Source organism: Ranitomeya variabilis, chromosome 2, assembly GCF_051348905.1.
Source record: "Ranitomeya variabilis isolate aRanVar5 chromosome 2, aRanVar5.hap1, whole genome shotgun sequence".
Lineage (NCBI taxonomy): Eukaryota > Metazoa > Chordata > Amphibia > Anura > Dendrobatidae > Ranitomeya > Ranitomeya variabilis.
In genome coordinates, this window is record NC_135233.1 from 24,319,205 (window position 1) to 24,347,075 (window position 27,871).

A 27,871-nucleotide genomic window follows, 5' to 3' on the forward strand; every position below is an offset into this window, starting at 1 on the left:
CCACAGATCCTGCACGTGAACTAATTTCCAACCCAGTTTTGCTACAAATGCAGTTCTATTACTTATTAGTTAATCCTTCTATATTATTATTTATAAACACTCTTTTTCAGTGATTACTTTGTATCTGCGTTCATACTGCACCAACACACACAAATGATACACCATTTGAAAGGTAAACTTGCCCCCTTCTGCAAGAAAATAGCCAAACAAACCACACATCCACGATGAGATCACTAAATACAGTTTAAACATTAATTTTCATAAACCTTGAGTAAGGAAAAATGACCTGCAGGTGGCACCACACTACCCCAAAGCACAATACCGCAAAGCTGCTTACAGACATCACAAACAAATCCTAACATTTGCCTTGGGGGCTTTCCAGCTTTCCAAACTCCTTGCCCAGCCGATTTCAGGCACATTGGAGGATTGCACAGAACACTGCAGGTGAGTCACATATGCAAACACATTTGTAAACATGCACTGCCTATTCAGCTGCACACTTGCTCCGTTTATACTCCACCGACACACACAAATGATTCACCATTTCAAAGGTCAAATTACCTGCAGGTGGCAACCTCAAGACATTTTTTTAGCCTCTACTTATCAAACCAATTTATTGTATTACCAATCTACATATATAAATACCTCTCGGTTTTCATCATCTCATTAAATACATTAACATTTGACCAGCTTGATTTTCCTGAAATTGCCTGCGCCCCGACAACCAATTTGCTAAAATTTTGCACTTGCCAACTAGTACTTTTTATATTGTCAGTTTCCATCAAAAGGGAATTTGTGACCAGGTTTCTGCAACCTAATCGAAGAGCAGTGTGTAATATAGGGACAAAAACCCTGATTCGAGTGATGTGTCACTCGTTGGGCAGCTTACTGTAGTTTTGATAAAATTATAGTTTTATCTGCAGGAGATCATCACTGGAGGAATAGTAAACCTGCTGCATGTAGTCCAACCACGCCTCCACCACTGATTGGCAGTTTTCTGTGTACACTGTACATAGGCAGAAATCTGCCAATCAGTGCTTGGGCGGGGTTATACTGAGGTCAGCATTCAGAGATCTGCTGGATCTGAAGCAGAGAAACACCGGATTACGTACCGGTAATGCTCTTTTATAGAGCCACGACAGCACCCACTGAGAGAGGGGATCCGCCCCTAGGAACAGGAAACCCTATGGAGAGATAAAAGGGGCGGTCCCCCTCGCTCCCACAGTTTGGGTTACAGAGATTGCGAGGAACCGCCCACCAGTATTAGTAGGCAATTTATTATCATTTTATCTTAAACTACTAATATTTACAAGAACCAATCACCCTTATCCGTGCTCATATGCAAACTAATATATAAGGGAGGGAAGTGAAGGGGTGCTGTCGTGGCTCTATAAAAGAGCATTACCGGTACGTAATCCGGTGTTTTCTCTTCGCCACGACAGCACCCACTGAGAGACTTTCAGAGACAGTTATTTGGGGGGGATTATCGTGTTAAGAACTGATCTACCGAAACACAGGTCAGTGGAGGCAGATAGATCTAGTCTATAGTGACTATAGAAGGTAGTAGGAGACGACCAGGTTGCGGCCTTACATATGAGTTCTATTGGAACCTCTGCCCGCTCTGCCCAGGATGATGATATCGCCCGGGTGGAATGTGCCTTTACAGTCTCAGGTGGATCTACCCCTTTAGACGAATAGGCCAGGTATATCGCCTCCCGAATCCATCGGGATAATGTGCCTTTGGTAACACCAGCTCCTTTTCTTTGACCCTGGAAGGAAACAAAGAGAGCCCTGCTCTTCCTCCAGGGACTAGTCCTGTCTAGATAGGTTATCACAGCCCTTCTCACATCTAAAGTATGGTACTTTTCTTCCTCCTGATTCGTAGGGTTATTATAGAAGGTAGGAAGAAGGATTTCTTGAGATCTATGGAATTTAGTACACATCTTAGGCAAGTAGGAAGGGTCTGTTTTTAGGACAATCCTATCTGGCAATATTGACATAAATGGAGGATCTACTGATAGCGCCTGTATGTCACTTACCCTTCTTGCCGATACTAAGGCGACAAGAAGAGCAGTCTTGAGGGAGACATATTTAATGTGAGCAGAATCTAGAGGCTCAAACGGATGGTTTGTCAAGGCTTCAAGGACCAGATTAACATCCCAAGGAGGTGAGTTGGGGATATGGACTGGTTCTGCTCTCTGGCAGGCTGAGATGAATCTGGATATCCATCTATCTCCTGCAACGTTGTGACTATATAAAGCCCCTAGCGCTGAAACATGCACTTTTAAGGTGTTAACTGAGAGGCCTAAATCACGTCCTCTTTGGAGAAATTCAAGAATAATAGGGACTGGAATTTCATTTGACAAGGCTGAGGGATAGAGGCTTAAAAATTTTTTCCATACTCTTACATAGATCGATGTAGTGGATCTTTTCCTACTCAGCAATAGGGTATCGATTAATTTATCAGAGAAGCCCCTTAGTTTTAACAGCTGCCTCTCAAATCCCAGGCTGTCAACCGCAGACCCTTCACATGAGGGTGGTTGAAGGGCCCCTGGGAAAGCAGATCTTGATTCTCTGGGAGAATCCATGGATCCGAGATGGACATGGCTCTGAGCAGGGAAAACCATGGTCTCTTTGGCCAGAATGGAGCGATCAATATCACACTCGCTCTGTCCTCTCTTATCTTCCTGATGACCGTTGGAAGAAGAACCATCGGGGGAAAGGCATATGCCTTCTGAAATGTCCATGGAATCTGGAGGGCGTCGAGAACATCGGGGTTGTCTGTTCGAAACATTGAGGCGAATGTTTTTACTTGCCTGTTGTCTCTTGTGGCAAAGAGATCTATGTCGGGTGTACCCCATTTTATAGTTATCATACTGAATATCCGACGATTTAACACCCACTCCCCCTGATGGAGGGTATGACGACTGAGAAAGTCTGCTTTCGCGTTGTCTATCCCTCGGACATGAAGTGCTGATAAGGACAGAAGATGATTTTCGGCTATAGTCAAGATGTTTTCGGCTATAGACATGAGAGTGCCTGATCTCGTTCCGCCTTGATGGTTGACGTAAGCCACTGATGTCATGTTGTCTGAGAGAACCCTGGTATGTGTTCCGTGCAACTGTGGGAGGAATTCACATAGGGCATGATAGATGGCTTTTAGTTCTTTTTTATTTGATGAGTCGTCTAATTCCGAAACCGACCACAGCCCCTGGACAACCTGGTTCCCCAAGTGTGCCCCCCAACCATGAGGGCTGGCATCCGTAAATATTATGTTTGAGGGTTTAACCTCCCAGGGAACCCCGATAATTAGATGATCTGGTTGTAACCACCAGGTTAGAGATTGGATTACGTCACTAGAAAGGGAAATTTTACCGTCTAATCGGCCATGTAATTTTATCTCCTCATTTAAAATTGCATACTGTAAGCACCTCGAGTGGAACTGGGCCCATGGAACCGCTGGTATACATGACGTGAAGGAGCCAAGTAAGGACATACCCTCCCGAAGGGAAATTATAGGTTTATCTAGTATAGACTGAACTTTATTCCTCACCGTCATCTGTTTAGATTCTGGGAGAAAACACCTTTGAGTTATAGAGTCTAATATGATCCCCAAAAATACCTGTCGAGTCGTTGGGATTAACCTAGATTTTTCCCAATTTATTATCCATCCTAAGTTCTGCAAGGATGAAATCATGTGACTTAATCTTTGTTGACATTGTGAGGGGGATTTTCCTACTACTAGAAGGTCGTCTAGGTATGGGATTATGAGGGTGTCTTTTAATCTTAGAAATGACATGACCTCTGACATTAGTTTAGTGAATACCCTTGGAGCAATTGACAGTCCAAAGGGCATTGCTGTGTACTGAAAGTGCCGTATATATCCTTTTATGACAACCGCCACGCGGAGATATTGTTGATGTTTTTTAAAGATTGGGAGATGGTAATACGCATCTTTCAAGTCCAGAACCGTCATGAAGCAATGGGGAAACAGGAGTTTTATGGTGGAACGGATAGACTCCATTTTAAAGGTTTGATTCTCTAAGAAGGTGTTTAATTTTTTAAGGTTTATAATGGTTCTAAATGATCCATCCGGTTTTGGTATTAGAAATAACGGGGAGTAAAACCCTTTGCCCTCCTGAAGAAGTGGAACTTCCACCAATACCCCCTTGGACAGAAGACTCATTACTTCCTGTTCCAATGCCTCCTGTTGTGATTGAGATTTTAATGAAGTCAATAGAAATGAGTCCGGAGGGACTCGGGAAAATCTTAATTTTAAGCCGGAGGTGACAAGATCATTTGCCCAACTATTTGATGTTATCAGCCGCCATTTATCTGCGAAGGAGGATAATCTACCTCCCACAGGTAGATCCGCTCTAACGGGGTTTGTCCTCAGGTTTGAAAGGGCGCTTCCCGAAGAATGCACCCCTTTGTTTGGTGTCTCTAGTGGCCCAGCGGTCCTGGTTCTTAAAATCTTTCCTTTTATTAAACACTGGCTTCCGGAACGCTCTCCTATAGGATGGAAGGTAATTAACATTAGGGAAGCCCTTTTTTCTCTCTCCCGCTTTAGTTAAGATCTCGTCTAGTTTAGTACCAAACAGGTACTCACCCTGACATGGGAGGCCACACAATTTAGATTTTGTTTGGGGATCCCCCTTCCATCCCTTAAGCCACAGGGCTCTACGTGCTGCATTCGTGAGTCCCGCTGATTTGGCCGCCAAGCGTATGGAGTCAGCAGATGAGTCCGCCAGGAAGGCTGTAGCCCCTCTAATCAAAGGTATAGAGGATATTAATTTGTCTCTAGAGAGACCGCTTTTTAGTCCCTCTTCCAGGTCATTTAGCCAGACTAGCATGGACCTGGCGGTGCATGTAGCCGATATTGCCGGCCTAAAGGCTCCCGTACATGACTCCCAGGCTCTTTTTAAAAGAGTGTCGGTTTTACGGTCCAGTGGGTCTTGTAATGAGCCCGAATCCTCCACGGGCAGTGAGGATTTTTTGGATGTGGATGCCACTGCTGCATCCACCTTCGGGGCTTTTGACCATAATGAGAACTCATCATCATTAAATGGATAACGTCTTTTTGAGGTTGGAGGTAAACCCCTTTGCCCCTGGCTTTCCCACTCTTTCTTGATTAGATCTTTTACTGCCGCTATTACCGGAAAGGAGGGTCTTTTCTTTTCTGACAGACCAGCGAACATGATATCCTGCTGCGTTTTAGGGACCTTAGAATCTTCAATGCCCATGGTGTTGCAGACTGATTTTACCAGGTTATCAATGCTGTCGGTGGGAAAGCATGTATTTTGGTCCTCATCTGAGGAAACGTATTCACGGGAAATATCAGAGTCTGCATTTTCTCTATCAGACGACTGGTCAGATATAGGGGAAACGTACCCCTTTTTTCCTCTAGTACGCGGCTCTTTGACAGAACTATGTAGGGCTCGTAGTTCTTCTCTAATCATGACCCTAATGTCTTCCGATTTAACGGAGGCTTCTTCCCGTAGGGTAGAGTCAATACACGGTTTACAAAGCCTCTTTTTATGACTATCTGGAAGGGGCTGGAGACATAACGCACACTGTCTGTGTTTCGTTTTTTCCGTCTTTTTGGCCTAGGGTGTGAGGGAGAGGGAACAATAATCAGCCTAAATAGGGTAGATATACACTCACCCAGTGAAGCTGTGTGAAGGTACCGGCTGATGAGGAGGAGACTGAGGCACGGGTTGAGGAATGGCACGATCCGACTTGCTCTTCCTAGAAGATCCGCTCTGCTTAGAGCGGCTGGTGCTGGTATGGCTGCGTGGAGTGGATGCGGTGGCTTCTAACGAAGACATCACAGCGTCCGGCGCAGAATCCATAGTGGACGCCGGAGCGTTATCGCCGGCGTCCTTTCATATGGGGGCCGCCATCTTCTTCCGGTTGTACCCGGAAGCGCTAGTCACTTCCGGGTCGCGGCCATACTGTATGGGCCTGCGCTGCTGCCGGTGTCAGCGCAGGCGCTGTCCTCCTCCTCCATCACCCCGGAAGTTTACCTGTACTTCCGGGGGAATACACTGGGGCTCCATGCTGCATATGCGTCCGCCGAGGACGGCGCGACGCTAACCTCACCACAGCGTTGCTCCCGCAGACGAAAAACCGGCTGGAATCCCGTGAGCCAGCAACCACCGTCCTGGCCTCACGGCGTCTGCCAGCAGAGGGGGGAAACCGAAGCAGGACCCCCGACGCTGCTTCCAGCTCTGGAGCCCTTGCCGTCCCCTAAGGTAAACCGCGCAAGCGGCATCCAGGCTGTCATGATCTCTGCAGGCAGAGATCATAGCAAGCCTATAGAGGGACAAGCTCTCGGAAGATGGAACTATACTGACCATGAACTAAGCCTGCCGCGCAACTAGAAATAGCCAGGTAGCATTTCCTATTTATCGCTAGATGCCCAGCTCTGGCCTAAGACCTAAATAGCTAGCAGAGGGAAATATAAGACCTGGCTCACCTCTAGAGAAATATTCCAAAGAAGACAGTAGCCCCCCACATATAATGACGGTGAGTTCAGATGAAACAACAAACGCAGCAGGAAAATAGTCTTAGCAAATTTGAGGTCCGCTTACTAGATAGCAGAAGACAGATAGTATACTTTCATGGTCAGCAGAAAAATACTAACAAAACACCATCCAGAGATTACCTTAAACTCTGGCATTAACTCATAACGCCAGAGTAGCAATCCCTGATCGACGAGAGCTTTCCAGACACAGTAACAAAACTTCAGCTGCGAACTGGAACAAATAGGCAAAACAAAACATGGACAAAAGTCCAACTTATCAGTAGTTGTCTAGAAGCAGGAACAAGCACTGAGAGGCATCAGATAACATTGTTGACCGGCAAGAAACCACCAGAGAAATGAGCTTAAATAGCGACACCCACTACTGATGGAATCAGGTGAAACAGGAAAGAGGATGACAAGTCCAATTCCACAAGCGGCCACCGGGGGAGCCCAGAATCCAAATTCACAACAGTACCCCCCCCTCAAGGAGGGGGCACCGAACCCTCACCAGATCCACCAGGGCGACCAGGATGAGCCCTATGGAAGGCACGAACAAGATCAGAAGCATGAACATCAGATGCATTGACCCAAGAATTATCCTCCTGGCCGTAACCCTTCCAGTTGACCAGATACTGGAGTTTCCGTCTGGAAACACGAGAGTCCAAAATTTTCTCCACAACGTACTCCAACTCACCCTCAACCAACACCGGAGCAGGAGGCTCAACAGAAGGTACAACAGGTACCTCATACCTGCGCAATAACGACCGATGAAAAACGTTATGAATGGAAAAGGACGCAGGGAGGTCCAAACGGAAAGAAACAGGATTAAGAATCTCCAATATTCTATAAGGGCCGATGAACCGAGGTTTAAACTTAGGAGAAGAGACCCTCATAGGGACAAAACGAGAAGACAACCACACTAAATCTCCAACACAAAGCCGAGAACCAACACGACGATGACGGTTGGCAAAACGCTGAGTCTTCTCCTGTGACAACTTCAAATTGTCCATAACCAGCCCCCAGATGTGATGCAATCTCTCCACCACCGCATCCACTCCAGGACAATCCGAGGATTCCACCTGACCGGAGGAAAATCGAGGGTGAAACCCCGAATTACAGAAAAACGGGGACACCAAGGTGGAAGAACTGGCCCGATTATTGAGGGCGAACTCTGCCAATGGCAAAAAAGCAACCCAATCATCCTGGTCAGCAGAGACAAAACACCTCAGATATGTCTCAAGGGTCTGATTAGTCCGCTCGGTCTGGCCATTAGTCTGAGGGTGAAAAGCAGATGAAAAAGACAAATCTATGCCCATCCTAGCACAGAATGCCCGCCAAAATCTAGACACAAATTGGGTACCTCTGTCAGAAACAATATTCTCAGGAATACCGTGCAATCGGACAACATTCTGAAAAAACAGAGGAACCAACTCAGAAGAAGAAGGCAACTTGGGCAGAGGAACCAAATGGACCATTTTAGAGAAACGGTCACAGACCACCCAGATGACAGACATCTTCTGGGAAACAGGCAGATCTGAAATAAAATCCATCGAGATGTGTGTCCAAGGCCTCTTAGGAATAGGCAAGGGCAACAGCAGTCCGCTAGCCCGAGAACTACAAGACTTGGCCCGAGCACAAACGTCACATGACTGCACAAAGACTCGCACATCTCGTGACAGAGAAGGCCACCAGAAGGATCTTGCCACCAAATCCCTGGTACCAAAAATTCCGGGATGACCTGCCAATGCAGAAGAATGTACCTCAGAGATGACTCTGCTGGTCCAATCATCCGGAACAAACAGTCTATCAGGCGGACAACGATCCGGTCTATCCGCCTGAAACTCTTGCAAGGACCGCCGCAGATCAGGAGAAACGGCCGACAAAATTACTCCCTCCCTAAGGATACCTGTGGGTTCAGAATTACCAGGAGAGTCCGGGTCAAAACTCCTAGAAAGGGCATCTGCCTTAACATTCTTAGAACCCGGTAGGTATGACACCACAAAATTAAAGCGAGAAAAAAATAAAGACCAGCGCGCCTGTCTAGGATTCAGGCGTCTGGCAGTCTCAAGATAAATCAAATTTTTGTGGTCAGTCAATACCACCACCTGATGCCTAGCCCCCTCGAGCCAATGGCGCCACTCCTCAAACGCCCACTTCATGGCCAAAAGCTCCCGATTCCCAACATCATAATTCCGCTCTGCGGGCGAAAATTTGCGAGAAAAGAAGGCACAAGGCCTAATGACGGAGCAGTCGGAACCTTTCTGCGACAACACTGCCCCAGCTCCGATCTCCGAAGCGTCAACCTCAACCTGAAAAGGCAGATTCACATCAGGCTGACGCAACACAGGGGCAGAGGCAAAACGGCGCTTAAGCTCCTGAAAGGCCTCTACAGCATGAGGGGACCAATTAGCAACATCAGCGCCTTGTCTGGTCAAATCAGTCAGTGGTTTAACGACATCCGAAAAACCAGCAATAAATCGGCGGTAAAAGTTGGCAAAGCCCAAAAATCTCTGAAGACCCTTAAGAGAGGAGGGCTGAGTCCAGTCACAAATAGCTTGCACCTTGACGGGATCCATCTCAATGGAAGAGGGAGAAAAAATATACCCCAAAAAGGAAATTTTCTGGACCCCAAAAACGCACTTAGACCCCTTCACACATAAAGAATTAGACCGCAGAACCTGAAAAACTCTCCTGACCTGCTGGACATGAGAGTCCCAGTCATCAGAAAAAATCAGAATATCATCCAGATATATTATCATAAATTTATCCAGAAAATCGCGGAAAATATCATGCATAAAAGACTGGAAAACTGAAGGGGCATTAGAAAGACCAAAAGGCATGACCAAATACTCAAAGTGGCCCTCGGGCGTATTAAATGCGGTCTTCCACTCATCCCCCTGCCTGATCCGCACCAAATTATACGCCCCACGAAGATCAATTTTAGAGAACCACTTAGCACCCTCTATACGAGCAAACAAATCAGTAAGCAATGGCAATGGGTATTGATACTTAACAGTGATCTTATTCAGAAGCCGATAATCAATACATGGTCTCAAAGAGCCGTCTTTTTTTGAGACAAAGAAAAACCCAGCTCCCAAGGGAGAAGAAGATGGACGAATATGTCCCTTTTCCAAAGACTCCTTTATATATTCCCGCATAGCAGCATGTTCCGGCACAGACAAATTAAACAAACGACCCTTTGGATATTTACAACCCGGTATCAAATCTATGGCACAATCGCACTCACGGTGCGGAGGTAACGACCCAAGCTTGGGTTCGTCAAAGACGTCTTGATAATCAGAGAGGAACTCAGGGACTTCAGAGGGAATGGACGACGAAATAGAAACCAAAGGTACGTCCCCATGAATACCCTTACATCCCCAGCTCAACACAGACATAGCTCTCCAGTCCAAGACTGGGTTGTGAGACTGCAACCATGGCAATCCCAGTACCAAATCGTCATGTAAATTATACAGCACCAGGAAACGAATAATCTCCTGGTGATCCGGATTGATACGCATGGTTACTTGTGTCCAGTATTGTGGTTTATTATTAGCCAAAGGGGTGGAGTCAATCCCCTTCAGAGGAATAAGAGTCTCCAAAGGCTCTAAATCAAAACCACAACGATTGGCAAAGGACCAATCCATAAGACTCAGAGCGGCGCCAGAGTCAACATAGGCGTCCGTGGCAATGGATGACAAAGAGCAAATCAGGGTTACAGACAAAATAAACTTAGACTGAATGGTGCCAATGGAAACAGACTTATCAAGCTTCTTTGTACGCCTAGAGCATGCCGATATAACATGAGTAGAATCCCCACAATAGAAACACAATCCATTCTTCCGTCTAAAATTCTGTCGCTCGCTCCTGGACAGAATTCTATCACACTGCATACTTTCTGGCGTCTTTTCCATAGACACCGCCAGATGGTGCATCGGTTTGCGCTCCCGCAGACGCCTATCAATCTGAATAGCCATTGTCATGGACTCATTCAGACCTGCAGGCAAAGGGAACCCCACCATAACATCCTTAACGGCATCAGAGAGACCTTCTCTGAAAGTTGCCGCCAAGGCGCACTCATTCCACTGAGTAAGCACAGACCATTTACGGAATTTTTGGCAGAAAACTTCAGCTTCGTCTTGCCCCTGAGATAGTGCCATCAAAGTTTTTTCTGCCTGAAGTTCCAAATGAGGTTCCTCATAAAGCAAGCCCAAGGCCAGAAAAAACGCATCCACATCGCGTAACGCAGGATCCCCTGCTGGCAATGAGAAGGCCCAATCTTGAGGGTCACCCCTGAGCAAGGAAATCACAATCCTAACCTGCTGAGCAGGGTCTCCAGCTGAACGAGACTTCAGGGACAAATAAAGCTTACAATTGTTTCGGAAATTCTGGAAGCTAGCTCTATTCCCTGTGAAGAACTCCGGCAAAGGAATTCTCGGCTCAGATACCGGAGCATGTACTACAAAATCTTGTAAATTTTGTACTTTCGTGATGAGATTATTCAAACCCGCAGTTACACTCTGGAGATCCATTATTATCAGGTGCACACAGAGCATACAGAGATTAGGAGGAGAGAGAGAAAAAAGACTGCAGCAAGGCAGACTGGAGGAAAAAAAAAAAAAAAAAAAATTCCAGCAGACTTCTTATAACTCTCCTTTCTCAACCTGGGTCTTTAACACTTTAGTGGCCGGTCAAACTATCATGATCTCTGCAGGCAGAGATCATAGCAAGCCTATAGAGGGACAAGCTCTCGGAAGATGGAACTATACTGACCATGAACTAAGCCTGCCGCGCAACTAGAAATAGCCAGGTAGCATTTCCTATTTATCGCTAGATGCCCAGCTCTGGCCTAAGACCTAAATAGCTAGCAGAGGGAAATATAAGACCTGGCTCACCTCTAGAGAAATATTCCAAAGAAGACAGTAGCCCCCCACATATAATGACGGTGAGTTCAGATGAAACAACAAACGCAGCAGGAAAATAGTCTTAGCAAATTTGAGGTCCGCTTACTAGATAGCAGAAGACAGATAGTATACTTTCATGGTCAGCAGAAAAATACTAACAAAACACCATCCAGAGATTACCTTAAACTCTGGCATTAACTCATAACGCCAGAGTAGCAATCCCTGATCGACGAGAGCTTTCCAGACACAGTAACAAAACTTCAGCTGCGAACTGGAACAAATAGGCAAAACAAAACATGGACAAAAGTCCAACTTATCAGTAGTTGTCTAGAAGCAGGAACAAGCACTGAGAGGCATCAGATAACATTGTTGACCGGCAAGAAACCACCAGAGAAATGAGCTTAAATAGCGACACCCACTACTGATGGAATCAGGTGAAACAGGAAAGAGGATGACAAGTCCAATTCCACAAGCGGCCACCGGGGGAGCCCAGAATCCAAATTCACAACACCAGGCTGGGCATCCTCTTCTCTCCATGGATTCCCGTAGGAACAGGAAACCAAACTGTGGGAGCGAGGGGGACCGCCCCTTTTATCTCTCCATAGGGTTTCCTGTTCCTAGGGGCGGATCCCCTCTCTCAGTGGGTGCTGTCGTGGCGAAGAGAAAAACACGGATTTTTATCAAAGCTGGAGCAGACAGCTCGGTAAGTGACACATCGCTGGAATCAGAATCTCTGTCCCTATATTATGCTGCTCTCAGATGGGGTAGCAAAAACCTGTTGACAAATTAAATTTTAGGCATATGTAATTGTTTTGCATCTCATTACTGCAGTGTCTGGCTGCTACCTATGTAAAGCATTTCCGTTAGTATCTTGTATAATCCATGTGAATGGACAAATGTAATAGTGAGTGCTAATTGTAGCAGAATCACAGGTAAGTGGGAGCTCCACGGATATAACCTAGGGCGAATTAAAGGCATATGAGCCAAGAAGTGACTTGTCTGACACTTACTGGGCTGGGATACTGCTGGAGCGAAGTGCTCGAATCCTTTCACTTGATGATTCAATGTCTGAATATCTACAATCACACAAAAACGCACATACAGTAATACATTCCAGCATAGCGTTATTATTAGAGCCATATCGGGCCACCGAACAAAAGAACAAGCCCCTTTAATGGAGATCAATTTTTGCTCACTGCAATGTTTTATTGTACGAAGGAGTCCATGGATGTCACCTACCAGACCTGGCACTTATTGAACACCACTAACCCTAACCCTGTGTCACCTCCATTCACAACGTGGGCACTGCTGCCGTTTAGTGGCCACTCCTGTTCCGACAGAGCCTCATGGCTGCAGCCAATCAGTGGCCGCTGTTTGGCTGCAGAGGTCACATGAGGATGACGTAAGGAAACTGCTGGAGGAATTTAAGCATCAGTGTGGAAGAAAAGTGAGGTGGTGAGCATATCGTTTTTTTGTTTGTTTGTTTTGTTTTTAAGGCTATGTGCTCACGTTGCAGAATAGAAGCAGATGTTTCCTCATCAAAACCGCACACCCTTGCCAGGAAAAACGCATGCGGATTTTGTTGCGTTTTTGTCTCGCGTTTGTCACGTTTTTCATTCGTTTTTTGACATGCGTCCCAATACAAGTCTATGGAGGCGGAATCGTCGCGATTCTGCAAAATTAATGAACATACTGCGTATTTTTCCGTGATGCGATTCCGCTGCGGAAATATGCACAGCAATTGCGGAATACAATTACAATTAATGGGATGCATTTTGTTAACGTTTTTTAAGCATTTCCGCAGTGTAAAAATGCGGCGGAAACCCTTAAAAAACGCAACGTGGGCGCACAGCCTGATAGGACTATCACTTCAATTAATTACTGCCATGGACAATCCCTTTAACTTTGATAGGAAAAACTTTCAAAAATCTCTTTGATGATACACATGCAAAAAAGAAAAAAGTCATCTGACCAAATGTACCAATGAAAATACAAATTAATAATAATATAAATAATAAGGATACAATAATAATAATATACAAATATTATCATTATTGTTTTTTGTATTATGGTGTTAGTATTGTATTATTATTATTATCATCATTATTACAAATATTATCATTTGAGTTATTGTTGTATTATTTGTAATATTATATGTGTATTATAATTTATTATTATAATAACAAATTTAATTATCATTATTATTAACATTTGTATTATTATTATTATTATTGTATTATTGTTAACAATACAATAATAAAACAAATAATAATACACATAATATCTCAATTTAATATCTGTCTGCATCTGAGAAGATACAATTCATTGCAGAAGAAGACAATTATGGATCGATTCAAACAGATGAAATAAAAAAAGGAAGATGACCAGCACCAAGATGGATGTAAGTATCTACATTTGAAAGTAGTAGAAGACGACACAAGTTTAATCAACATCATAAAAAAGCCAGAATGGAATAGGAATTCCTCAGTTTAAGGGCTCGCTCACATTGGCGTATAACGCAGCCGAGTGCGCTCAGATATTTTTTGGATAGCACTCGCTCCAATGTTATACTACGGGGCAGAGCTGATCAGAGTTGTTTTTTCTCACATCGATTCGGAATGAGAAAAAAATGTCAGCATGCTGCGAGTGGCTCCGGAATACAGATAAAGGTGCGTGTGAAACAATCGGATGTCATCCGAGTGCAGACCGCTATCCTCAGACACAGACAATGGAGAAGATGGAGAAGTTACGTTTTCCATCTTCTCCACACCTGTGCTGCGATTCTCTCCTGCACAGTTTGATCCCTGTGTGATTAGCATAATCGTCCCGATTTACACCAGTGTGAGGGAATCCTAACAGTGTGTATCAAGTGTGTTTTGTTAGGCAGTGAATTTTCTGGCTACATACTGTGACGGCACGCTGCTGGAACGGATTTCTCGTTTCTTTTCGCTCAGCATTGGTTCCATTTCTGGAGATCTACAAATATAATACAGATATAATATTATATATTGAAGACAAACCCCATAGATTCAGTAAGATTCTATCAGTCCATTAACCATTAACCCTTCACGACCTGGAGATTTTCATCTGCTGCACGATCATATTTTTCTTTCCCTTCTTCCTGGAGCCATAACTTTTTATTTTAACCCTCGCCATAGCTGCACAAGGACTTGTTTATTTACACAAGCTGTAGTTCTGAATGACACCGTTCATGTTACCATACAATGTATTGAGAAACGGGAAAAAACTGTCCAAAAGTGGTGAAACAGGAAAAAAAAACAATCCTGACATTGTTTTAGTATTTTTTTCTTATGGTGTTCATTGTATGGTACAAATGACAAATGAGCGATTCTCCAGGTCAGTACGATTATGGCAATATCAAACTTTTAGAGTTTTATAAATTAACCCCTTAGTGACCAAGCCAAATGTTTTAATTCTGACCACTGCCACTTTATGTGGTAATAAATCTGGAACGCTTCAAAGAATCCCACTGATTCTGAAACTGTTTGGTTTTTTTTTGTGACATTTTCTACTTCTTGATAGTGGTAAAATTTGTTCGACATAACTTTTTAAAAAAAAATTTGTGAAAATATCTGAAATTTGGTGAAAATGTATCAATTTTCAACATTTTAATTCTTATGCCCTTAAACCAGAGAGTTATGTCACACAAAATGGTTAATAAATAACACTTACTACATCTACTTTACACCTGCATCATTTTGAAACATATTTTTTTTGGTAGGAGGTTATAAGGGTTAAAAATTGATCAGCAACTTCAAATTTTTCCAACAAAAGTTACAAAATCATTTTTTTAGGGACCAGATAATATTTTTTTATCTCTATTTAGTCACATTTTTCACATACTGATTGAACACCTTGTGGTGAAAGTGATAAGACTGATGTGTTCATCGGGTCGGCACGATTACAGCGATACTAGATTTATATTGTTTTTTTTTATGCTTTGCTGTGTTTAGACACTAAAATCAATATTTCACAAAAATGAATTTGTTTTTTGCATCGTCATATTCTGAGAACTATACATTTTTTATTTTTTTGCTGAATTAGCCATATTAGAGTCTTTTTTTTTGCAGGACGGTTTAGCATTGTCATTAATACTATTTTTTTTTTACATATGACTTTTTGATTGCTTTTGATTCCCTTTTTTGTAAGTCGGTATGATGAAAAAGCAACATTTTTGGCATGTTTTTATTATTTTTTTTATGGTGTTGGTCATACAGAATAAATAACATGCTAGTTTTATAGAGCGGGTTGTTCCGGACGCTGCGATACCAATTTTGTGTATTTTTTTTTGCTTATTTTTGTTTTATCACAAACCTGTGTTTTGTGTGGCAAAACGTCTTTCTGATTTGTGTGCACTTTTTTTTTTTTTTTACTTTTTTACATATTTTATTTAACTTTTTTTTACTTTTTCACTTAGTCCCACTGTGGGACATGTATATTTTTTACTTTGATTACTGGTCTCATACACGACAGAAGTCGTGTACAGCAGTGTATGAGACTGTCAGTGAGTCACGAACTCAGCCTGTGAGACCCCGCTTGGCGTCGTCACATGACCTCAGGGTACCATAGTAACCATTGGGGCCCGTGATTCTAATCGCGGGGGTCCGATGGTTACTATGGGGGTCTTGTGACCCTCTTGCAACCACTTGAATACTGCTGTTGCGATTGAAAATTGTGTTTAAAGGGTTAATTGGCCCAATTGGCTCTAAAACTGGCTGGGTCCGATACTGCAGAGTGTTAGCTGTCATGTATAGCTGACCCCTGCAGGAATTGCCTTCACCGGGTGGCACTATACACTTATTCCTCAATGCTGCTTTTTAGGACCCTTAATGGCCGCCGTTAGGGTATGTGCACACATTGCAGATTTGCCTGCGGATCCGCAGCGGATTGGACGCTGCGGATTCGCAGCGGTTTTCCATGCGTTGTACAGTACCATGTAAACCTATGGAAAACAAAATCAGCAGTGCACATGCTGCGGAAAATACCGTGCGGAAACGCTGCAGTTTATTTTCCGCAGCATGTCAATTCTTTGTGCGGATTCCTCAGCGTTTTACACCTGCTCCTCAATAGAGTGGTCTTTTGCATGTCAGTCTTGATGAAAGGTGTGCTATTATTTTAATAAGAGGCGTACGCCTTTTAATGAATGAACCAGGGTCTGGCTAGTGTACATTTCTATAACATTAACACACAACATTTGTGGTGTACATTTTGATGAGTCTGATGTGGCCATGCAGAACTACACCCCATTTTGCCATATTTTTTTTTTTTTAAGTTGGCAGAGCCGACAAAATCCCATTCACATGTAATTCACATGTAATAAGTTTATTGCAACTTTTTGTAAAACTTTTGTAAGAGATTCCTGCACCACTGACCGGATTTTATTTGACCAAGCTACCGAATTGCTTTCCATAACTATTTCAAAGTTTGAATACTTGATTGTACCACATCGTATTTTATATATACACTCACTGGCCACTTTATTAGGTACACCTGTCCAACTTCTTGTTAACACTTAATTTCTAATCAGCCAATCACATGGCGGCAACTCAGTGCATTTAGGCATGTAGACATGGTCAAGACAATCTCCTGCAGTTCAAACCGAGCATCAGTATGGGGAAGAAAGGTGATTTGAGTGCCTTTGAACGTGGCATGGTTGTTGGTGCCAGAAGGGCTGGTCTGAGTATTTCAGAAACTGCTGATCTACTGGGATTTTCACGCACAACCATCTCTAGGGTTTACAGAGAATGGTCCGAAAAAGAAAAAAAATCCAGTGAGCGGCAGTTCTGTGGGCGGAAATGCCTTGTTGATGCCAGAGGTCAGAGGAGAATGGGCAGACTGGTTCGAGCTGATAAGGAGATTTTTGTGTACTCACCGTAAAATCTTTTTCTCCGAGTCATCATTGGGGGACACAGGACGAATGGGTGTTATGCTGCTGCCACCAGGAGGACACTAAGTTAAACACACACAAAAGATTAACTCCTCCCCTGCAGTATACACCCACAGGCTGGACAATCCAGAGCCAGTTCGGTAACAAAGCAGTAGGAGTAAGCCAGTTAACAAACAGAAAACATGTCATAGTCAAAACACAGACTGAAAAGAACAATTGAGCCAACTAGGCTAACAGGGAGGGTGCTGTGTCCCCCAATGATGACTCGGAGAAAAAGATTTTACGGTGAGTACACAAAAATCTCCTTTTCTCCTACGTATCATTGGGGGACACAGGACGAATGGGACGTCCCAAAGCAGTCCCTTGGTGGGTCACCAGAAGTTATAAATGCTGTGCGAGCCTACAAACTACAGATGAGACACAGCCGCTTGTAGGATTCGCCTACCGACGGAAGCGTCTGCCGAAGCCTGAAAGTGCACATGGTAGTGTTTCGTGAACGTATGTAGACTGGACCATGTAGCAGCCTTGCAGACCTGTGCTGCCGATGCCTGGTGCCGGATGGCCCAGGACGCGCCGACTGACCGGGTAGAATGAGCCTTGATCCCCGGAGGTGCGGCGTGACCCTTGACACGGTAGGACTCTTGGATGGCGGAACGAATCCACTTGGCAATGGAGGCCTTGGAAGCGGGTAGTCCCTTCCGTGGCCCCTTCGGAAGAACGAACAAGGCGTCTGACCTACGGAGAGACGCAGTCCTGGAGACGTAACGTCTGAGACCCCTCACTAAGTCCAGAGTGTGGAGCGCCCTTTCCGTGCGGTGGGAAGGAGCAGGGCACAGTGAGGGAAGGACAATCTCCTCATTAAGATGGAAGGAGGAAACGACCTTCGGAAAAAAAGTCGGACATGTCCGCAGAACCACCTTGTCCTGGTGGAACACGAGGAAAGGAGGTCGGCACGACAGAGCTGCCAGCTCAGAGACACGTCTAATAGACGTGACAGCCACGAGGAAGGCAATCTTCCAAGACAAGAACAGCAAAGACACTTCATGCAAGGGCTCAAAGGGGGGCTCTTGAAGAGCACAGAGAACTAGGTTCAGGTCCCATGGTTCCAAGGGCATCTTGTAAGGCGGAGCCATATGAGAAACACCCTGGATGAAGGTCCTGACCTGCAATCTGTTTGCAATCTTTCTCTGAAAAAGAACCGAGAGAGCAGAAATTTGGCCCTTAAGAGAGCTGAGAGCAAGACCCAAGTCTACGCCTGATTGGAGGAATTCCAAAATGTGAGGGATAGAAAAACGGAGGGGGAAACGTCCCCGCTTCCTGCACCAGGCGAAGTATGCCTTCCAGGCGCGGTGGTAGATGCGCATAGAAGAAGGCTTGCGTGCGCGGAGCATGGTAGATATCACCGTCTGGGGCAACCCCTTCTGCCTCAGTACCCAGGACTCAACGGCCACACCGTTAAACACAGGGCCTCTGAGTTCGGGTGGTAAATGGGCCCTTGAGACAGGAGGTCTGCGCGACTCGGCAGCCTCCAAGGTACGTCTGAGACCAGTTGAACCATCTCGGCATACCATGTCCTGCGCGGCCAGTCCGGAGCGATGAGAAGTACTGGGATCCGTTCTGCCTTGATCTTCCTGATCACCTTTGTCAGAAGAGGAATTGGGGGAAAGATGTATGGGAGTCTGAAACCCTGCCATGAGAGGACGAGAGCGTCGGCTCCGAAGGCTGAGGGGTCGTGAGACCTGGCCATGAAGACGGGAACCTGGCAATTGAGGCGAGATGCCATTAGGTCCACGTCCGGGGTCCCCCATCGAGAGCATATCTGGTGAAAGATTGCGGGATGGAGAGACCACTCTCCGGGATCGAGGCTGTGGCGACTGAGAAAGTCCGCTTCCCAGTTTTCCACGCCTGGGATAAAAACTGCTGAGAGTATGGAATGATGTGTCTCGGCCCAGCGGAGAATTAGCGTCACCTCGACCATGGCCGCCTTGCTGCGAGTGCCCCCTTGGCGGTTGATGTAGGCTACCACAGTGGCGTTGTCGGACTGGACTCTGACCGCACGGCCGGAGAGGAACGGCTGAAAATGATGGAGAGCCAGTCTGATTGCCCGAATCTCTAGGATATTGATGGGCAGCTGGGACTCCTGCGGAGACCAGCGACCCTGAGTCGAGTGGCGCTGGAACACTGCACCCCAGCCGAAGAGACTGGCGTCCGTTGTGACAACCAGCCAGTGCACCGGAAGGAAAGACTTCCCCCGAGTCAGGGAGGACCTCTTGGTCCACCACCTGAGGGACTGTCTGATTGGGCGAGAGAGAAGGAGACGGCGGTCGAGCGAGGCGGGATTCCTGTCCCATACTGCCAGAATGGCGTGTTGTAAGGGACGGAGGTGAAAAACCGCAAAGGGCACTGCCTCCATTGCCGCCACCATCCTGCCGAGTACCCTCATGGAGAAGCGTAGGGAGTGAGAGCGAGGTTGAGTAAGCTTCCGGACTTCTCTCTGAAGAGTGGATACCTTTTCCGGAGGCAAAAGTACTAGACCCTGAGAGGAGTCTAAGATCATTCCCAGGTAGGATATGGTTTGGGCCGGGACTGGGGAAGATTTTTTGAAATTGATTTTCCAGCCCAGGCGCAAAAAGGTATTTATAGTGAGGTCTACCGCTTCTGAACAGGACCGGAAGGAGGGGCCTTTTATGAGGATGTCGTCCAAGTAGGGCAACACCACTATGCCTCGAGCATGTAGAATGGCCACGGCAGCTGCCATGACCTTGGTGAACACCCGAGGAGCAGTGGCCAGCCCGAAAGGTAGGGCGACAAACTGAAAATGGTGCCCCTGGACCGCGAAGCGGAGGAAGCGCTGATGAGACGGTAGGATGGGAATGTGCAGGTAAGCGTCTTGAACATCTAGAGATGCAAGGAACTCGCCCTCTTCCAGAGAGGCAATTACCGAGCGGAGGGACTCCATACGGAATTGACGTACACGGACGTACTTGTTGAGGAGCTTGAGGTCCAATATTGGACGTACTGAGCCGTCCTTCTTTGGTACAATGAAAAGATTGGAATAGAAACCTTGGTACCTCTCGTTCTGAGGTACCGGGATGATGACCCAGTCTTCCCATAGCGATCTTATGGCCTGAAAATACTGACGGACCCTTGCTCTGGGAGGAGGGGACTGGAAGAAACGAGATGGGGGGAGAGAGACAAACTCTATCTTGTAACCGAAGGATACCAGTTCGCGGACCCATCGGTCGGGAACTACCGAGAGCCACGCGTCCCGAAAGAAGAGTAGGCGGCCGCCAACTCTGTCGGTGTCCTTTGGCGTCTGCCAAGAGTCATTGAGGTGGAGACCTGTTAGGTCTGGGCCCCCTGGACCCCTGTTGTCTGGGTCTGCCTCTCCAAGAGGGAGAAGGTTTGTAAGATGGCTGGGAGGTTCTGTCCTTGCGCTGACCTCTCCCGGCGCCGGGTGGCGCGGAGGGAGGATTGGACCAATTGGAGCCGAAACGGAAATATCGGCCTCGGCCCTGTTGGTTGCGAAAGGGGCGAAAGGTCCGTTGCTGGGGAAGGAATTTGCTCTTTCCCCCTGTGGAGTCTGCGATTATTTTATCTAGTTTGTCCCCAAAAAGGCGTTCGCCCTGGTATGGAAGGGACGTGAGAGATTTTTTGGATCCTGAGTCCGCTTTCCAGTCCCTGAGCCAAAGGGATCTGCGGATCGTGACAGCATTGGCCGCTGCCTGTGAGGCACAGTTGGCCGCGTCTAAGGATGCGGAAACTACAAAGTCCCCCGCTCTGGCAATCTGAGTGGCCAGGTGTGAAACCTCGGGGGGTAAGTCGGCGTGTAGTGCTGTAGAGGCTAAAGACTCGGCCCAATGGGTCATGGCTTTTGCGACCCATGTGGCGGCAAAAGAAGGGAAGAGAGAAGCCGAGGAAGCTTCAAAAGCCGAGCGAGCCATCTGATCAATTTGTCTATCAGTGGGATGCTTGATTGACGCGCCCTCGGAGGAGGATAGAACCGCCTTGGTGGCTAGCCGCGACACTGGCGGGTCCACGGAGGGTGACTGAGACCACTCCTTAGCAAGGTCCTGAGCAAACGGATACTTCAATTGCATAGCCTTCTGACCTGAGAAGCGTTTATCCGGACGGACTCTGTGGAGATCGACAATGTCCTTGAATTGAGGATGCGTAGGAAAAAATCTATGAGCCTTTGTGGTTCGCCCGAATGACACGGGATGAACCGCCTTGGACGGGGTTTCCTCCTCTAACTGTAGCGTCTGACTTACAGAGTCTATGAGAGAATCTAGGGTCTCTTGGTCGTGACGATACTCTGGGGAACAGGACACGCTGGATGCGTCGTCCAGAAAGGATTCCCTGCTATGAGCTGGGGATGAGTGACGAGAGACTTCGCTCTCTGAGCCGGAGGGCTGATCACGGACCGGAGATATTACCCTGGACTTCTTTCTAGATGAGAGAGGGCTTCTGGAAACGGTACGACCTCTAGGCCGAGAGGGGTTCTTAGGCCGCGTTACATCATCCGTGGAAGCGCCCTGGGTAAGGGACGGGTCACGGAGGGACTGTATCGTCCTTTCCAAGGATGCCACAGATCGAGCAAGGGAGGACGCCCATGCGGGGGTACTAGGCTCACTACATTCCGGGTCAGAGGCCGGAGTATCCTGTGCCGCAGACATTTCGCAGGCGGAGCACAGCGGGGTAGTGTGACCTCGGGGCAGAGATACCTTGCAGGAGGTGCACACAGCAAAAATAACAGAGTGGGTCTTTCCAGTCCGTTTTTGCTTAGACTGTGACATCTTGCCGTGAAGTGAGCGTACTGGCAGGGGAAGAGACAATCCTACTGAGTGCGTCTCACCAAGTTCTGCGGTGCTTGGCAGGGAGATCCTGAAGTCCTGTGCGCTGTGGTGCTGCAGAGCCGCCAGCGCACTTCCTGGTCCAAGATGGCCGCCGAGATGTGAGAAGGGCGCTTCTCGGGAACGAGAAGCGCCCAGAGGGGGGGGCGTGTCGTGGGCGGGCGGTGGATTCCCTGCTATGCGCGTCGGAACGCTGCCATTGCCACCGCCATCCTGCTGTATGAGGGAGGGATGCCCCGCGGCTGCAGCGCCGCATTAGAAGGAGGAAAAGGGATCCCTGAACGGGCGGTCCCCTGTCAGCTGGTCGGCCCCCGCACTTACCTTGTGCGATGGGGCCGATGCTCCATCCACCTTCACCTTAGTAGGGAGAGGGTGGAGAGCTTCTGCCGCCGTGCAACATCCGCTATGTTCAGTGGTGATGCAGTGGGCGGCTGCACGGACGCCATGGCATTCTGTCCGGCTGTGCCCTGGCTCCAGGAAACTTAGGTGGATGATTAGTCCCCGTGGTCGCCTGACAGGGAGGGAGGGAGATCGGAACGCTAAGGAACCGTCGCCACACTGGAAAGTGAGCCAGGGCTGGCATCCATCGTCGCGGGAAAGGATACAGGAGGAACGCTCCATGTACTTGCCCGTTGTTGGTGCGGGAGAGATCAGAGCTGAAAATTTGCCTGTCGCTCCCTTCCGTTAAAAACAAAAATTGGTGGGGTCCTGAGGACCCAAGTGCCTCCTGAGACACTAAGTAAGAACTGGCTCTGGATTGTCCAGCCTGTGGGTGTATACTGCAGGGGAGGAGTTAATCTTTTGTGTGTGTTTAACTTAGTGTCCTCCTGGTGGCAGCAGCATAACACCCATTCGTCCTGTGTCCCCCAATGATACGTAGGAGAAAGAAAGGCAACAGTGACTCAAATCGCCACCCGTTACAACCAAGGTAGGCCTAAGAGCATCTCTGAACGCACAGTGCGTCGAACTTTGAGGCAGATGGGCTACAGCAGCAGAAGACCACACCGGGTACCACTCCTTTCAGCTAAGAACAGGAAACTGAGGCTACAATTTGTACAAGCTCATCGAAATTGGACAGTAGAAGATTGGAAAAACGTTGCTTGGTCTGATGAGTCTCGATTTCTGCTGCGACATTCGGATGGTAGGGTCAGAATTTGGCGTAAACAACATGAAAGCATGGATCCATCCTGCCTTGTATGGAGCATCTTTGGGATGTGCAGCCGACAAATCTGCGGCAACTGTGTGATGCCATCATGTCAATATGGACCAAAATCTCTGAGGAATGCTTCCAGCACCTTGTTGAATCTATGCCACGAAGAATTGAGGCAGTTCTGAAGGCAAAAGGGGGTCCAACCCGTTACTAGCATGGTGTACCTAATAAAGTGGCCGGTGAGTGTATATATATATATATATATATATATATATATATATATATATATATATATATATATATATATATATATATATATATATATATATATATATATACACACACAGTATATTCTTTAAAAAGAAAAGTAGATAACAAACATTATTACTCAGCAATCTGCGAGGTCTTTATAAAGATTCTCAGCAGGAACATCGATTCTTGTCCCTTGTGTTGGGTGAAGGGCAGAATGACGTAGGTCCCCGGCTGGGCCGTGAAAGATCCGGTAATTTCTCTGACCGGTTTTGCCTCTTGAATGATGGTTTCTGTTGCAAGATGCTGGGAATATTGTTGTTGGGTCCCAGTCTTAGCATCCTAATTATCATAAAAAAGGGAAAATGAGTGTGAAATATAAGTGATAAGACTTCAATTTACGGTATATATAAAAGGACGATGGCTTGTAGTCAATGCTATTTGGCTAGAAGCAGCTAAAAGCAAGAAATTTGGTGTCTTTTCTAGAAATTTTGGTATGAATGAATAAAAGGTGTCTAATTTAAAACAAAATATTGGATGAGAACAATTAAGCAATACAAATGTGGCAAATCTAAGAATTTTTCCATCCGTAAATGGAATTCATACATCTAGACCTGCACCAAGAAGTACAGGTGATGACGTAAGATCATAATCCAAAAATTGCAACTTTTCTGGATCTCAGTGCAGCAGAATAAATGGCACAAATGAAGGAGCCTTCCCTAGCTTGGACGAGTTGTCCAAAATAAGTTATTTAAACTTTTCTTTTTGTAAAATTGTATTCTAGATTCAATTCGAAACCCAATTGGGGATCGTTTCGTCTTTAAAACCTCTGCCAAGGGTCTGTGCACACGATAAGTATTTGGTGCAGAGTTTGTGCAGCATTTCTGCATCTCTTGGCAAGATAAACTCTGTGTAAAATAGGTGTGGTTTTGATGCTTTTTTTACAAGTTTTTTTAACGTGAGTTTTTGTGCAGATTTTTCCCCACTCATTCGTATGAGTGAAATCTGCAACAAAAACGTTGAAAGAATTGATATTTAAATCTACAAGTCACAAATAAGCAACGTGTGCATGAGATTCTCATTCACTTTGTTAGCGACAGGAAAAACTTCAGGTTCTGTGACAAATCTGCGCAGTGCACAGGCCCGAATATATTTATGAATAATATATAATATGGCTATGTGCAAACATTGAGAACTTCCAGAAGATTTTTCAGCAACAAAAACAGTGTTGGCGGGTGTAAGGCCGGCGTCACACTAGCGAGTTTTACGGACGTAAGAGCGCAGAAAATACGTCCGTAAAACTCGCCAAACAAACGGCACAATTATTCTCAATGGGTCTGGTCCTATCAGCCGTATATAACGGATCCGTATTATACGGCTTTCTACGGCCGTACAAAATCGCAGCATGCTGTGTTTGTCAGCGTATTGCACAAAAAATATGCCAATGAAAGTCTATGGGGGCGAGAAAAATACGGATTCCACACGGACCAGCAGTGTGACTTGCAAGAAATACGCAGCGGTGTTAGTGAAAAACCGGTAATTCAATTGACTGCTTTTCATTTCTCCTTTCCAAACCCGACATGATATGAGACATGGTTTACATACAGTAAACCATCTCATATCCCTTATTTTTGCATATTCCACACTACTAATGTTAGTAGTGTGTATGTGCAAAATTTGGTTGCTGTAGCTGCTAAAATAAAGGGTTAAATGGCGGAAAAAATTGGTGTGGGCTCCCGCGCAATTTTCTCTGCCAGAATGGTAAAGCCAGTGACTGAGGGCAGATATTAATAGCCTAGAGAGGGTCCATGGTTATTTCCCCCCCCCCCGGCTACAAACATCTGCCCCCAGCCACCCCAGAAAAGGCACATCTGGAAGATGCGCCTATTCTGGCACTTGGCCACTCTCTTCCCACTCTCGTGTAGCGGTGGGATATGGGGTAATGAAGGGTTAATGCCACCTTGCTATTGTAAGGTGACATTAAGCCAGGTTAATAATGGAGAGGCGTCAATTATGACACCTATCCATTATTAATCCAATTGTCTGAAAGGGTTAAAAAAACACACACACACATTATTAAAAATAATTTTAATGAAATAAACACACCGGTTGTTTTAATATTTTATTGCTCTCTCAATCCACCTGAAGACCCTCGCTTGGCCAAATAATAAACCCACAATATACATACCATCCGAGGATCTGTCAGGTCCCACGATGTAAATCCTTCTGAAGGGGTTAAATCAATTTACAGGCAGGAGCTGTGCTAAAGCACTCGCTCGTGCCTGTAATCCCCGGGTGCTGAAAGGAAAGCTGGGTGATCTGTACTTACATTGAGTTGCGGTGAGGCGCCCTCTGGTGGCCAAGTGCCAGAATAGGCGCATCTTCCAGATGTGCCTTTTCTGGGGTGGCTGGGGGCAGATGTTTGTAGCCAGGGGGGGGGGGGGCAATAACCATGGACCCTCTCCTGGCTATTAATATCTGCCCTCAGTCACTGGCTTTACCATTCTGGCGGAGAAAATTGCGCGGGAGCCCACGCCAATTTTTTCCGCCATTTAACCCTTTATTTTAGCAGCTACAGCAACCAAATTTTGCACATACACACTACTAACATTAGTAGTGTGGAATATGCGAAAAAAAGGGGGATATGAGATGGTTTACTGTATGTAAACCATGTCTCATATCCTGTCGGGTTTGGGAAGGAGAAATGAAAAGCCGGCAATTGAATTACCGTACCGGATTTTCACATATATCGCGCTGAATTAAATATACAGAATATATATATATGTGTCTCAATGACATATATATATATATATACTGTATATATGTTTTAACGGACATTTGAGCACATAAATCCATTAGATGTCGGTTTTGCAAGCCTGCGAGAAAATATCGCAGTACGGATGCCATACGGATTACATACGGAGGATGCCATGCGCAAAATACGCTGACACACCCTGCCTACGGATGACATACGGACCACTATTTTGGGAACATTTCTCCGTATTACGGCCGTATTACGGCCGTAAAAAACGGACCGTATTGTCTTACGCTGAGTGTGACGCCAGCCTTATACTGCATACAATAAGCAAGCTTTTTATATTTTCTTGATCCATTTTCTTAAGCGTTTTTCCCATTTATTTGAATAGAAGAAAAACGCAGCAAAAATGCTGAAAGAATTGACATACTGCAGATTTTTTTAAAAAAGCACTTTGATGCTTCAAATCTCAAAGGAAAAAAATAAGCAGCGTGTGCATAAGATTTTATACATCTCATTTACTTTACTGGTTTTTTACTCTTGAAAACAGTGTGGAAAAACAGGGCAAAAGCGCAGCGTGAGAACAATCACTTAATGTTAAAACTTGAGCAAAATTTATGGATTCTTTACAAAAATGTCAACTTTGTTAGAATTCTGCATGAGGAAATTTGGCTTTTTTTCCCCTACAGAGAAACATAGAGAGACCCTGAGCATTTTATGGAGATGTTGGTTCACTGACTCTCACGCTGTTACGGTCTTCGGTAAGGAAAGGGGGCCTCAAACTTCCCCTGGAACTGGGACCCTAACTATCCCTGTCCCATGGGTACTCTTGAAGGTAGAGAGGTTAAACCCTAAACTGTCCCCTCCCCCACCCCATGAGGCATGGGACAGAAATGTAAGGTAAACAATAGTGATGAGCGAGTGAACTAGTTGCTCGGGTTTTCCAGAGCATGCTCGGTTGGTCTCCAAGTATTTGTGACTGCTCGGAGATTTAGTTTTTGTCGGCGGCGACTGCTCGGAGATTTAGTTTTCATCGGCGGCACAGCTGCTGGTTGCTAGACAATACATGTAGGGATTCCCTAGCAACCAGGCAACCACCACATGTACTCAGGCTGGCTAGCAGCTGTAAATCATGCAGCTGAGTCAACAAAAACTAAATCTCCGAGCAGCTACAAATACTTGGAGGTCACCCGAGCGTGCTCTAGAAAACCCGAGCAACGAGTATACTCGCTTATCACTAGTAAACAACACACAAAGACAAAACAAAGATAACAGAAAATCTCTATCATACAAAAGCACTAAACAAACAAATGGGAGGAGGATAGGGACAGGAAGGAATAAACTAAAAGAATAGGGACCAGGAGATAAACACACACTCACTACAGCAAACCACAGAACACTACTACAACAACTCCACTCCAACCACTTAGCTTTAGCACACAGCACAGGAAGATGAATCTTTCATCAGCAGGGACAAGAGACCAGTTTTAATAGGAAGTGGTAATGACTAGATCAGAAGAAGCTGA

At 45.8% G+C, this 27,871-nt stretch overlaps 1 protein-coding gene across 8 annotated transcripts in view; it reads right to left on the minus strand.

Annotated features, from left to right (window-relative positions):
• LOC143804231 (calpain-13-like) overlaps positions 1-27,871 on the minus strand; it is a 193,043-nt gene that overhangs the window by 38,627 nt on the left and 126,545 nt on the right. For 5 of the 8 annotated variants that reach the window (XM_077282120.1, XM_077282122.1, XM_077282119.1 and 2 more), the window contains 3 exons: positions 23,730-23,932; positions 14,338-14,406; positions 12,441-12,506 (listed from right to left, as the gene is read on the minus strand). In XM_077282120.1, coding sequence (XP_077138235.1) covers positions 12,441-12,506; positions 14,338-14,406; positions 23,730-23,932 — 338 coding nt within the window. The remainder of the gene's footprint in view (positions 1-12,440; positions 12,507-14,337; positions 14,407-23,729; positions 23,933-27,871) is intronic. The other 3 variants (XM_077282125.1, XM_077282124.1, XM_077282121.1) reach the window with 1 other exon arrangement.